The sequence below is a fragment of the Paroedura picta genome, chromosome 2 (genome assembly GCF_049243985.1).
Source record: "Paroedura picta isolate Pp20150507F chromosome 2, Ppicta_v3.0, whole genome shotgun sequence".
Classification (NCBI taxonomy): domain Eukaryota; kingdom Metazoa; phylum Chordata; class Lepidosauria; order Squamata; family Gekkonidae; genus Paroedura; species Paroedura picta.
The window spans coordinates 56,302,358-56,317,120 of NC_135370.1; the positions used below are offsets into that span (position 1 = coordinate 56,302,358).

General features: G+C 42.9%; 1 protein-coding gene across 4 annotated transcripts in view; it reads right to left on the minus strand.

Annotated features, from left to right (window-relative positions):
• Nucleotides 1–14,763, minus strand: part of THSD7B (thrombospondin type 1 domain containing 7B) — a 702,862-nt gene that overhangs the window by 13,468 nt on the left and 674,631 nt on the right. For all 4 annotated transcript variants that reach the window (XM_077320192.1, XM_077320193.1, XM_077320190.1 and 1 more), the window contains 3 exons: nucleotides 13,728–13,845; nucleotides 2,848–2,993; nucleotides 1,423–1,582 (listed from right to left, as the gene is read on the minus strand). In XM_077320192.1, coding sequence (XP_077176307.1) covers nucleotides 1,423–1,582; nucleotides 2,848–2,993; nucleotides 13,728–13,845 — 424 coding nt within the window. The remainder of the gene's footprint in view (nucleotides 1–1,422; nucleotides 1,583–2,847; nucleotides 2,994–13,727; nucleotides 13,846–14,763) is intronic.

Here is a 14,763-nt window from a genome sequence, read left to right on the forward strand (position 1 = left end):
GGGGCAAGGTTTTCAAACATTCTCTAACCCCCCCCATAAGTTTTTTTTTGTGTGTAAACCTGATGAATTCCAAAGTTGTAGAAAAATCTGTTTTCTGAAAATGTCCTTATTTTGTGGCTTTTTTGATCCTCATACCAGGGCCATTGTTTAAAATCAGAAGCATGATGCAGTCCTGGAGTAACCATGACAGTAACCATTCATAGCTTTAGTAGTATATAAAGAACTCCCAAAGGACATCAGGATCATTGCAGTCTTCTAGTTGCATCATTTGTGATTCCTATTATACTATCATCTACTCTGCATCTGGCTATACATTGATTTAATATAATGGGAATCTAATTTGTGGCAGTTTAATGGGGATACCCTAAAAATGAACCATCTACAATAAAGGGTTATATGAAAAAGAAAGAAGCTTTTCTTCGTCTTAAAAAGGTTAGTATTCAGAAGTAGTACATCATGTTGAATTCATGGTGACTTACTACTGAAGGTCAAAACAAATTCATAATCAAATCTTTCCAGCATTTTAAAAAGACTAATAACTGCCAGAAAGGATCCCATCATACAGATCAAGGCCACAATGTAGTATGGGTGTGTTTATGTTAAGCCTTTTACCCCCAATCATATTTTTGTCAATTGAAAAAAAAACCCACCCCCTAGTATAAGCAGTGGAAAGAAAAAGAGATGAACAAAGGCATTTTTCCACTAGAAAGACCATGTAGGGATGGAATGGTTATCACAGAGTTGGAAGGTACCTCCAGGGTCATCTAGTCCAACCCCCTGCAGAAATTCACAACTACCTTCCCACCACAGTGGCCCCAATTCCATATCCAGATGATGCTCCCCCCCCCCCAAAAAAACAAAAAAAACAAAAACAAAACCAGAATCCCTGGCCAGTCTGGCCTGGAGGAAATTCGCCTCCCAATGCCAAAGTGGTGATTAGCATTTCCCTCGGTATGCAAGAAAGAGTCACAAGAGCCAAACATGGACACAACCCCTTCTGCCCAGCCACTTACAATCTGCCTAAGTTCACAGAATCAGCATTTCTGTCAGGTGGCTACCTAGCCTCTGCTTAAAAACTTCCAAGGAAGGAGAACCCACCACCTCCCAAGGAAGCCTGTTCCACTAAGGAACAGTGGAACAGGCTTCCTCTAACTGTCACGTCTCCTACACATCATGGTTCTGATCACAATTGGGAGACCCATGCAGTGGCTATTATTCCCCCTCAAAAGCGCGGAGCATATATTTCAGCATCATGCCTGCTTGGACCCCAAATCAACTTATTTCTGACAAGCTTGTAAACATGCATAAGACAGGCTAATAAATGTAATGGCTCAAAATGTTGTACAGAACATTTGCACAGAAATGTTGTAGATCTGTACAGAATATGATTACAGTTCTAGATGTACTGTCACAAGGAGTTACCTGGGCAAGGCACAGAACACGGAAGCTGCAACACACTCTCCTTAGGTGGAAGATCTCCACATAAAGCACTCTCCACCTGTTTAGATACTGCTGATAAGGAGCCATCATGGGCCACACACGTGAGGTTCCGTACTTGGACTCCATCCCCACATTGTCCACCCTGAGAGAAACAACAGAGGTATCTTGTACAAAAATAGCGCTTAGGACATTAATAATAAATGCTAAGTAGGCTTGTATAGATCAGTCCTCTTGGAAGCATCCCAGACAGTTCATCTAAACCAGAAGCATGCTGTGTCAAGTTATTCATCTGGTGTGCAAGACTAAGAGAAAGAATGGGGAGGCTTTCCTGACTTACTTTTATGTGTTTGGATGTTTTATTTAATTGTTTTAAATTTTTTAATGATGATTTAAAAGTTTGGGACTCTTCCGTTGGGTGGAAAGGCAGCACAAAAATGTATCAAGTAAATACATAAACCAAATATACACTTCAGCGTGGCATCACACACATTACAGCTCATTTGCTCTGTCTACGGACAAACCTGTGTCCAGTTCCATCGTCTTCTGGGTAAGGAAAATGTTTCTTGTGTTAGAGAGGCCAAAGTCCTGCCTCAGGTGATAAAAGGGGCCAGTTGGACTTGAAGCTATTAGACTTTGACTGCAGTAATAAGATGTTATGCATGAGGAAAGGTATTTCTCTCAGGAACGTGGAACAGTAACTATTTTATAAGCCTCTCTTCCTTTCTGCCACATTTTCCCTGAGTTATGATCTAATTAGTTTGACATGACAAAAGCTGAGCAGAACTCATCCTCCTCATATCAGGCAGGAGATAGTTGAGTGTGGAAAATCCAGGTCCGTTTTATGTGAACACAAGATGACGGATCAAATGTTCAGATGAAGCCCAATCCATGAGATGAAAAGGGAAGGTGGAAAATGCTCATAGGAAGCTGCAGTTTGCGTGAAGGCAGAGAAGGATGCACAGATGATGCTGACAAAGCAAAGGTGTGTTTGATGCTCCACAATTCATGCCAATGGTTACATTTTCAGACCATTAAAAAAAAGTAATTGCCCTAAAGAGAATAGTCACACTCAGCACTTCCTACAACAGCTATATCGTTTCAAGGTCTTCCGATACACAGAGAGCAGCTACGCCATATTCTTAGCACAAAAGTCGACAGCATTCAGAGACATTTAACCAGGCTATAATCTCAATTCACTGTTGTCGAAAAGATCTATGTGGGTGCGGTTAGCTATGTACATTCCTCTTAACTTTGTGATTACAATTAGTGTTGAATTGACGGCTTGCTTTTGTGGCAGAATACACCTCGATTTCTTACGAACAACAATCCCCTATAGCTTTTCAAAGATATATTGTTGTTTCATGGAACGGGAAAATAGGCAGTTTGTAAAGAAGCACCCAGTAGTACCTCTACTCTGCATGGGAACCACTCTCCGAGAACCCAGCTGTAGCAGGGTTTTGCAGCACAGTTTCTGTACTGGGTGAGCTCAGCTGGGCACAGCCTTCCTTCTCCTTGGGCTTGCATAATTACAGACCGGGCACGCAGCATCTGACCTAAAACAAGCAGAGAGATGATGATTAAATTTAGTTGCAGAAATGTTTTTGAGCTTACTCTGAGCTTGCAATCCAATACGCAGCCTTGTTAGCCACAGCCCAACACACAAACTTTAGCCGGCATGCTTTTGAACAACAGCTTTTTCATTTGGAGTGCTGGGAGGGCTTGTATATGATTTGCGATGAGAAAGAATAAAGGAATAGCTTTAATATTGGGCAGCCAACACAAAAGTGGCACCTAGCCATTTTGGTGCCTGGGGAAAGGGGTGGGGATTGGTGACAGGGAGCAGGGACTTGAACCTCGTAGCCAACCCAGAGAGCCCACCTGTGCCCCCGTCCACCCTGTCAACCATCGTCCTGCCGCCTCCAGCTCTAGGGGGGAAGGGGAGGGTGGTGGTGGGGAGCGGTCGCCCTCCTTTCAGCCCCCGGCCCCAGCTGCTCATTCTGACAGAAATAGACCACATTGTACAATGTGTTCACACACTGCTAGACAGCCTCATCAATGCAGGGGCTCAGCACTCCTCAGTCTGGAGCTGTGGGCCCCAAAGCCTTCCAGAGTACACAAAACTGACCCTCTCCTCCACCAGCCTGCTGCTGGAGGGGGTCTTCTTCTGAGTCCTACCTGGCTTCTTTTCCTACGTAAGGCTCTGAGGCAGCACTGTCCCACCCAAAGAGAAGGAGAAAAGGAATGGGGGTGTTTGGTTAAAACTCTTCTTCGTAGGAAACAGAGTGTGGGATCCACAGGACGGATGCTGGGGATGCAACAGGTGTCTGTACACATGCTCTTGTGCTTTATGCATGCACACAAATGAAAACTCCCCTTTAGTCATGACAAAGGGCTTACAGGAGAGAGCGGGCAGAAGTGCTTATGTTTCTCAGGAGAGAAACAAAGAGGCCTTCATTGAGGGCTGGACCTTCTGAATCAGTGTGCTGAGGAATCACCCACCAGCCACCCAGGGCTTGAAGCACAAGCCAGCATTTGGTCTGTGTCTCAGGTTATCTGTGGTTCATGTGAAGTATGCCTGGGGCTGCTGGTGGGCACCCACCAGCAGCTGGCATTACACTGGTTGCTCCCTCCTGCCCCCCATGTGGTACCTAGGGTTTGTGTCCCAGCTCCCTCACCTAAAATACACCTCTGTTACTGGCTCCCAGTGCATTTCACTCCTGCCTATACCCCTGCCCTTTCCCTTGACAAGGAAGCTCCAAAGCTGTAACAATAATAACACTGATATAGCAATGAGAGAATATTAACACAAAATGTCCGCAAGTCATAATTAGATACATCCTACCGATTTCCCCACTCCCTCACTTAATGAGAGTCTTTGTTGGATACTCAGCCTGATAAAAATGGGAAGCCTGTCCATGCAAAGCAATCATGGCTGTTTCCTTTTCAATAGCAAGCTGACTTCTATTTGGAATATTTTAAGAGAAAACATCCCTCCCTCCATCCTTTGTCCGTGTACGGGCAGCAGAGGATCTTCTTTTTTAAAAAAATGAGATTGCTGAATGGCATTCAGCACTATTATTCCAGAAATGGTAACCTAATTTCTCGTTCCATTTTCCAAGTTAGGGATATTTCACTGAAAATAAATAGGCTTTTAATGGAAATTGTAAAAGTGGTTATGGACAGTAATGGCTATTACAGGGCTTGCAATTTTTCAGTTACAACAAATGTAATTTTGTCATAAAAACTCGAACTTCCTTTGTCGGGAAAAAAATGCAGTCGAAACATCGAGCCATTGCTGGAGCAAAATGCAGTACTGTTGTAATTATTGATTTGCTGCAATATGCCACAATTCATGACAACTTATTCCGTGAAAGATATCACACTGCAAGAAATGTTACGGTATGTTTAAAAATAACCCCCTTGATTGACTCTGGCCATCACTGGGGCTTTAATGAAACGAGTTCATGGACAAGATGTTATGCTATGCCAATTATGTCAGTTGTAAACCAAGATTTCTATAAAAGTTGGTTGCAGAAGAGGAAACAAGCGTCATAATAAGGATTTCTCTCTGTGTGTAATCATTCATTATGATCTACGTTATCTTTATTGATTAACATACTGTGAAGAGACATAAAAGGAGCTCTAGATGCTAGTTTGTCATCAATTCCATTAAGCCTCTGCCTAGAGAGATGGAACTGAAAATGAGTTTAATTAAGGAAACAGTGAAGTATTTCTATCAGCTGCTACTAATTAACAAAGAATAGGTGACAAGCTTGTGCAAATCCAACATATACCTACCGGCACCAAAAACACAGATCCATCTGCACCTAGGTAATAATTCCTAGTGCCAACAGGGCTTATAATATTAGAACAGTGCACATTCTCTCAATGTCTTCCGTTCCTTTTGTACCCTTTCTGTTTTTTTCATTCCTATGCTTCTTATACAGATCATTGTTTCCCTGAAAAATCTTGTTTCATCTCTTTTAACTGGACTATGGCAAGAAACTGCATGTGGACTTTAAATGGATCAAAAAATAAAACTGCTGTTTTTCAAGGTGAAGGAAGCTTATGGCTACAATTTTACGTTAACAAGATGCTCAGATTCATTGACTTCAGTGGAATTTATTCAGCTATCTCACACAGAGGACTGAAGCTACAGATGTGCAACCCCCCAAATGTATTTTTCAGTTTGGGTCTATTGGATCCTCCCCCATTTAGGATTCCTGAAAAATTCCCAGACCCCAATATTGGTAAAGTATTCAGATCTGGGTTTTTTCCCCGTAATCCCCATTTTTTCCACGTCCAATAGAACCAAGAAGAAGGGGGAAAATGGAAAAAAATAAACACACAGCATTTATTCTACTGAGGCAAAATCCTGGCATAGACCCATTATGCACGGGGGTTTTAGCGCACATTCGGGGTGGAATGGCGGCGAATAAAATCACCGATAACGCACGGAGCCGGCTGCAACCGGCTGCAGCTTCGGTGCATGCCGCCGAAAAAGCCGCGTCAGTGAAACGCGGAAGAAAGCGCAGCTTCCGGGTGACCGGGGCGCAACCAGAAGCGGCGCCCGGATCGCCGCATGCATAATATCGGTTACTCTGGGTTTTGCCGCCGTCGCGCCCCGCCGGTGTGCGTCGCGTCTTCCCCCTCCGCGTTTTCCATGTGACCCGAAATCGCCGTTTCGGCGGCCGTGCATAATGGGCCTACATGGCAATTGGAAAGCACACTGAAATCCATTATCTAATTTACTCTTCTCAATTTTTGATTTGCATATTCTTTTGGCAAATCTCAAACTGAAAACAATTATAAATAGTAATTATACATTATTTATTTCTGGAATAAATATGCAATGTCCCTGTAGGAACTTTCTGCTTTCTGCAGGGCCTGCAAAACGGAGCTCTTCCGCCAGGGCTATGGTTGAGGCCAGGTTAGGTTAGGAAGAGCAATTGGGGTTCCCCTGTTGCCAACAATGAATACCATTCTGATTTGTCTCTCCTTTCTCCTCCCTCTTGTATTGAGCTAGGGGGGTTGAGGGTTCCGCCATCTTGCTTTGCTGTTTCTATTGTGTTGATGATTGCTGTGATAGTCCATTTCAGCAGGGGTTTTAACAGATTTTTATCTGGATTTTGTAAACCACCAATGAGCCTTTGGGAGTGGTGGTCAATAAATAGATAGATAGATAGATAGATAGATAGATAGATAGATAGATAGATAGATAGATAGATAGATAGATAGATAGATAGATAGATAGATAGATAGATAGATAGATAGATAGATAGATAGATAGATAGATAATCACTTTTATGGCACTGCTGATATACTAAGACTGGTCTTGTTGGGATCAAGTCCACCCACTCCAGCAACCATTCTCCAGGAATCACTAGCTGGATATCCAAGAAGGATTTCATGTCATTAGCCTCCTGTACCTGAGTATATTATTTCAGAATAATGAAGCTCCATTTTGGTGGATTATGGCTAATAATCTAGGTCTCTATTTAGAAGAAGACAAAGAGCAGGTTTCTTGTACCCTGTTTTTCTACTACCCGAAGGAGTCTCAAAGTGGTTTATGATAATCTATTTCTCTTACCACAACTGTTTAATCCCAGTTACTAGGATAAAAATCTGACTTGTCATTGCCTTCCTCTGCTTAGCAATCCTGGAATTCCTTGGTGGTAGGTTTCCCAACCCCCAGGTGGGGTCCAGAGAACCTCACAGAATTACAATGAATATCCAACCAATGGACCCTAGAGAAAGTGGCTGTTTTGGAGAGTGGCAGTATAAATCAGTGATGTCCATCCCCTCTCCAAACTCCACCTCTAGTTCCCCAGCATTTCCCCTACTTGGTGGACTCCCTTCTAAACACTAAGCAGGAGCTGGCCCTGATTAGTTTCTGAGATCTGACAAAACTGGGCTAATCTGGGGTATTAAGGTCAGGGCACATTTAGAAATACTGACTAATTTGAGGTAGTTGATGGCATCAATCTCAGAGCAGAGCTCAAGAGGCAAACAAGTGGGGAAAGGTGTGGTCCTTTTTTAGCTGCAGGATTCTGCCCTGAAGGGTACATCTGTATTGATCTGGATTTGGCTATCAGCCTACCTGGCTAGTACTTTACATGTATAAGACAGGAATAATTGTAGTGGTCATCATCATAACTGCAGATTGCCTGCATGTTGCCTACAACAGTTGAGGTGGCGCCAGTGTTGCAACACTATTTGTTTTTGCTTTTTGGCTCTGGCTGGTTGAACATAAGATCACAAATGGGACAGCATCAGTCCTGGTAAAACAACAGCCAGCATTGTGACACCGTAGGATTATCCCATTTCTGGCAAACGCTTTTTGGAACACTGCTTGAAATGTTTCCAAGGAGCTATTTTGATCATAAATAAGCCACAGGTTCACATTCTTCCTATCGAGGTAGCCTCTTGGCCATCATCTTTCTGTGCTTACTATAAATAAATCATTACGATATGAAAGTAGTGACTCAGTTTTTAAAGGAGTTTCCTGAAACTGCTCTAGGTAGCCTCCCCTGGGATTATGTTCTTAAATGGAATCTATCAAGTTTATTTATTTTTTTACTCTTTCTCTGTACTGTAGCAAAATCCAGTGGCAGCAATACTGAGAAAATCATTTTCTTTACAGAAATGCTCAATGCTGAAGTCTGTTAACCTAGCCTCTGTTTGGAAGAAACATTCCCATACACCCCCAAGGACATGGCTGCCCTAGAAATCTACACCAAGACTTAATTGCTGTGTCTTTAAGACCTTTGGACATTTCAGCAAATGTAGTAGAGTGAGGTCCTGCAGATAACGACCAACAGGGCTGCATGTGGTCTGCGTATGTCTGTTTGTGTGTACATGCTGACAGCTGTCCTGATTTCTAACCTGTTGGATATGACATCAAGATTTGCTTCCTGCTGGATTACAATCAAGAAGTCACCTTCCTGGGCGCTGGCTACATGGCAAAAGCTCCTGCCCATTCTTGGACTCTTGAGGCCCCGCCTCCAAACCTCAAGGGTAAGGTGACCAGATTCTAATATTGGTAAACCGGGACACCATTGACCGGGGGGGAGGGTTCTTGATTAAAAATTTGTTCTATATGGAGCAACAAAAAGTTTCATAGAACGCATAGAATGCAAAAATAGTATTGTAATATATATTTTTGATTTCAACATAAGTACAATTTGCCAGGTACCCCCAAATATCCCTCCAAAAGTGGGACAATCTGGTCACCTTACTCAAGGGACATTCCTGACCCAGGGGTCACCAACTTCCAGCTGTGGCCTGGAAATCTCCTGGAATTGGACAAGTAAGACCAGCTCCCCAGGGGGGAAATGGCTGTTTTGGAAGGGGGACTCTACAACAACAACAACTCATCTCCAGGTTCCTGGAGATAAAAGGGCTTGCTTGGGAAGGGGAACTCTGTGGCAGAGAGGTTGCAGGATCATTTCCAGGCTACAGAGATCAGTCCCCCCCAGAGTAAAGTTCTGGCTTTGGATCCCATGGAGTTCCAGGAATGCCAGGCTCCAGGTGGGAAACAAAGAGAAATACTGGGGGGCAGCAATTGCTAATAATAAACCTGAAATAATTCATAAACTTGTTACATATTTAATTGATAGCAAAATGTGCTTAAAGAACTGAAAACCTTTCAGTGGGTACGTTCTTTAGTTCAGTTCAATATTAGAGTAAATAAAAAAACAGTTGTATGCTACAATCAAATTGGTTGGCAAAGAACTTATGGAGGATTTATCAGTTCTCAATCACTGCCTCTATGTCCATTTTTGTCAACTTTTTTACCATTGAGAAACCCCTGAGACATTCTTCAGGCTTGAAGAAACCCCAGAAGTGGGATCTCCAGGTCCCAGCTGGAGGCTAGTATCCCCGTCACCCCCAGAATGGAACCTCTTCTAAAGACTGCAGAGATCAGTCCCCCACCTCCAGAAGGAAAGCAGAGGCTATGCCAGCTCCCCCCCCCCCAAGTTCACTGAGCTGAAAGAGACCATGGCAATGTACTGGCAACTGGACATGTTCTGAAACCGGATCGTCTCCCAGGCAGCAAACTTCTGAAAATGGCAGGAAGTTGGAGGTCAAGAGTGCTTCGTGGCTGATGGCTGCCTCCTGATTGGGGCTAACCTACCAGGGTGGGACATTCCAGAATGAGGCCCATCACTTACTCCTGATTAAACATTTCCAGGGTTGAGGCATTTCCTTGGCATTCTGGATCCCAGAGGGTCAGCAGAGGGCTGTTTCTGGGCCTTCTGCAGTCCCCCACCTACAGAAGGTTTGCAGAGGCTATCCCAAGCTCCTTTCCCGTGTCCTCTGAGTTGAAATAGGCCAGGAGGCCATGGTAACTTTTGGGCAGCAAGGCATACTCCAAGGCTGGCTCCTCTTCTACCTAGCACACTTCTGAAACCGGCAGGAAGTTGGAGGTGGAGAGCCCTTGTTAAGGCCCTCCTGGCTGAGGGGTGATTCCTGATTGGGGCTAAACTACCAGGGTAGGCCATTCCTGGATGAGGGCCATCACTTACTTGTGAATAAACATTTCCAGGGCAGAGGCATTTCCTTGGCACCCTGGATCTCAGAGGGCTGGCAGGGGGCATTTCTGGGCCTTTTGCAGCCCCCACCTCCAGAAGGCTTGTTGAGGCTGCCCCCCCCCCCCAAGTTGAAAGAGGTCAGAAGGCCAGGGCAACTCTAAGGCAGCAGGGCATGTTATGAGTCTGGCTTCTCTTCCACCCAGGAAACTTCTGAAACCAGCAAGAAGTTGGAGATGGAGAGCTAATTCCTTATTAAGCTATTCCTGGCTGAGGGCTACCTCCTGACTGGGTCTAAACATCCTGTGCAGGCCAGTCCTGGATAAGGACCAATCAGGCATTGGCTGAGCAAGTCAGTTTGGGTTTTATATGGTTTAACTGGTGATGATATGAAAAGGATTATGTTATATCATCGTTCCAAAATACCACAGGCAGAACACATACACTGTCTCCCCATCACCCCCTCCAGCAAGATTGAATGCTCTTTGTCAATTGCATGAAGAAAAATCCAGTTGTGGTCAGTTTCAAAGCAGGGAGGCTATGAACATTTAAAATTTAATCCAGCAGCCTCCCACGGCTTTCCCAAAGTACAAAAAAAGAAAAAAAGGAAAAAGGAAAAGAGTGACCTAATGTAATGATTGTTCTTTTGAAAAATAAAAACATACATTAAATGGGGGGAAGGGGAAGGAAATTGATGGCACAGGATGCTTGCAAGCACCTACCGTTTTTTTCCCCAAGGTGTCTTTTAATTTCCATTGCTTCTGAGAATTCTGGGGAGGGGGGGTGAGCCACACAGCATGTGGAAAAGGGGAGTGCTTGGGCACTTTCCCACAGGAAGGGGAAGAAAGGAGGGGGAGGGGGAGGGAGGTTGGTGATGAGAGTAAACAAAAGAAAAGGAAGGAACCAGGTGCCTCCAAAAATAGCATGGGAGGCGGAACTGACCACCAGTGTCTCCGAAGGATATGCGAAGGTCATGGCGCAAAACCAATCCTCAGCATTGCCATTCAGAGATGACATGTGTGGACAGCGAGGTGCAAATTCGGTCAACTTCCAGAGACCAATACGAAGGAAACCCAGAGAATACAGACAACTGTGGAAAGGCCCTAATTGTTTGTCCTTTGCACTCATCAGCTATTATTTTGTACTTGAAATTATCAAGAAATGCATGGATTAATATTTACATTGTTAGAACCCCCCCACCCAAGAATGTGCCCATATTTCCGTGTGCAGTAGTACCTATTGCCTCATCCCTTTGTTTTGTTGATTCATTTGGGGACAGTCATCTGTATCTGGAGAAGTGGGTATGCACACAAAAGCGTATTCCTCAAATAAAACTTTGTTAGTCTTAAAGGTTTCATTGGACTTAAACTTTGTTCTGCTGCTTCGGACCAACACAGCTACCCACCTGAACCTATCTTCCTGTGGGGACAACCATCTTTCTGCTTGTATTTGCTGCACTTCAACTGTACCCACATGACAGTACAATTCAGAAGGATCACAAACTTGTCTTGTAGGAAAAGACCTCAAAGGTTTGTCTAAGTCTTAGGAACAGTAGCAGCATCCACGCTCATATTAGTCTTGTCAACTTTTAACAGATCCTGATATTATAAGTACCAGTGTGCAAGGCACAAACACAGAATCTCTTTGTGACCCTGCAGACTGCTAACCATGTCAAAACTCATGAGCAAATCAGGGGCCAATTCTCTGGAGAGATAGACACCAAGATCTCTGACTCATGGCCATTAGTACCACATGTGGAGAGGTGACCCTTGTAGGCCAATGACTTGTGCTGAACTCTGCTGTCATTGATTTTTTCCCCCAATGCTATTCTAAGCATGGCTTCTAAAGTGCTTTCTGTTCTAAAAACAGTGTTCTAAAATGTTCTAAAAAACAGTGTTTTCTGCAAGCCACTGGTCTGCACCCAGAACTGGTGCCTAGAAGTTAGTGCATACAGTAGCTGTCATGCTAACTGTGCCATTAGAATCAAATTGGTTCTAAATTATAGTATGTCACCCTGAGGAAGACACAGTTTACTGAAAAGCTTAGCAGGTCTGAAGTATATTTTGGTATCTTTGGGTAGGCCCTAAAATGACAAGAAACCAGCCATTATTTTTGGAAAACTTTAGCACAAATCATTTTAACTCAACTACATCCTTGTTTTTTTATAAATATGAATATTTTATAAATATAAATGTAGAAGATACACATTCAGATTTACAGTGTTCAAATGCAGATTGCTTTGGATAGACAATTAGCTGTAGACATCTATTACACAGGACAACCCATCTAGTTTCTGAGAAATGTAATTTCCATCCCTAGTCTGGGTACTGAAGCTTTACTTCCTAGATGATTCACAAAACAATGAGTCTTACTTGACTTGCAGAGCACTGGTCCCTGGACCAACTATCAATCCCCATCTGGTTGAACTGCTCAATCTGGTTGACACTTAAAAATTACTGCCTTTTAATGAAATGGAAGAGATGGACTGACAAGCAGCATGGGCGATTTAAAATTAACTCTTGAGACTCTGAACTGGTTATTCCATACTAAATGTTCAAATAAGTTAGTCTGAGGTTACAATGGGAAGGTTTACAATTCATTTCTTATGGCAAGTTATATACATGTCCAAATGACCACCATTAACACCCAGAGAGAGAGAGAGAGAGAGAGAGAGAGAGAGAAACCACAGTGTCCATTAAAAACAGTCTCTATATATTGGGTCTGAGAGGAAACCCCTTCTCCTGATCCTAAGTTACAGAAATCAAAATGTTTTCCTTTTATCACCTACAAACTAGTCTCAGGAGAAGTGAGCACCACTTTTACTGTAGTACAAGCAGGAAATTGCACTTCCTTCACATAAAACCTGAGCACAAAACAACAGAGTGACTAACAAAGTCACCATCATATTAAGTTTATATTATAGTTCCTGATGGATGGGGCAGAGACACTGCTAGGATTGAGTGACAGTAAATCTGGGTGGTAAATTTGCACCTTGTGTTTCTGAGAAGAAAGAATATCATAACATACATGGTTTGAACAACATTTCATTTCAAACACTTCCTTTATAAAAAAACAGACACTGTTTATTGATATAGAGAACACTGTTTTGATATAGTGTACCTTTAGCTGTATGGTTTGAATTCTGATTACCATCAATGGAAAGAACACTGATCTCCTGCATGTTCCCCTCTTCTTTCCTTTCTACAATCTGGAAAGTAAATTTCTGGGCTTGGGGGGTCCATGTAGATTAATAACAGGGAGGCAAAATGGTGACATTGTTCTTTCCTCTCGATTCTGCCAGTGCAGCTAGTTCTGTGACAGAATGTGGAGAGCAACCATAAAATGGCTGCCACAGGAAGCAGAGCCAGATAAAACACGGTTGCTGTGGGTGGGGCTACCCACCAAGAGAAAGCCCAAGTACAGGGAAGAAGAGGGATAATTTCTCTGAGAAAGAGAAGTGGCAGAGAGTAAAACCAGCAGTGTGGTGGTCTGCATAGTCAATTGGATTTGCAAAGGCCAAACAGATGCCCTCCTAGATAAGAGCCCCACTTGCTGTCCTTGTATTTTAAGAGACACCTTCTAAAAACAAATTCTTGCTAAAAACACCAGGAAAGGCGCAACATTCGACGTGTATGATATTATGTTCTACTTCTATTACATTCGTGAAACTTATGTCTTTGGGAAAACATCTTACTGACAACACTTCAGTATACTACTGTTCAAAGAAAGTAAGCAGAACACTGGTCAACAAGTTACCTGAAAGGCCACATGAATGTGAACATTCTGACCAGGCAGACCACTCTGACAGCTGGCAATTTACTACACATTCCACAAGGCAGGGAGTAGTCATTTTTTCAGGTTTCTTCAAATTTAGCTATAGACAACAACAACAAAAACCAGAACAAGTCACTTGCTTGTCATTGATGGCGGAAATAATTTTTTAAAAGAAATATGCTGATTTTCACACTGATTTGGGTCAAGGTACCACATGCTGGGGCACATTTTTAGCTGACTTTGAAATAGGCAACCAATCAAAGCTCATTTAAGTGATTGGAGAATTGGTCAAATATGAGGTGTTCATACTGTCTCACTTTTTTTACACTTTGACACCATCAGTACTGTCTGGATCTGGAGCATGATGGCTTCAACACAGAAGCACTCACATACAGCAGAATGTTATGGCAGAGTACTGAGGTGGTAGGTTGGTACCACTTCAGACAACAAAGGAATACATTTTTTCCCCCAAAGTTCGCATACATTAATAATTTACCTGTAAGTGGAAAACTTGAACAGCATGTAAAAAGCTAAGCTAGAACTCTCCTTTAACTTTACAATACTAAAAGCTCCCTCCCTTGCATTCTGAAGACTATAGCCCAGACTACCACCTCATTACCACTACTATTACTTCACAGTCCTTTACATGTTTTAGGAAATGTTACTCTGTAATAAAACTATGAAGATTACTATTAGGACATGAATAGAGGCCGCTAGGCACTTGTGCAGTAAAAAAGGTTTTGGTTGGGGTCCACTGAGGAAGCAGTCGCAAGAGAAATGCATGCTTTACCGGTTCCTCATTTGGATTTTGTATTTCCTACAGTTATACATCACTTTGTAGAATTGTGATGTTATGTTTGTGCTTTTAAAGCACTGGATAAACTCTATGTTCTGTAAATTCTTATCAAGAAGCGTTGTTATTACACAGCGGTTTTTCCTCTTTTGTATAGCACCAGCACTATGCGTACCGAATTTTGTATCTTTGGTTCTTTCATTCTACCACCTCAACATCTATGGG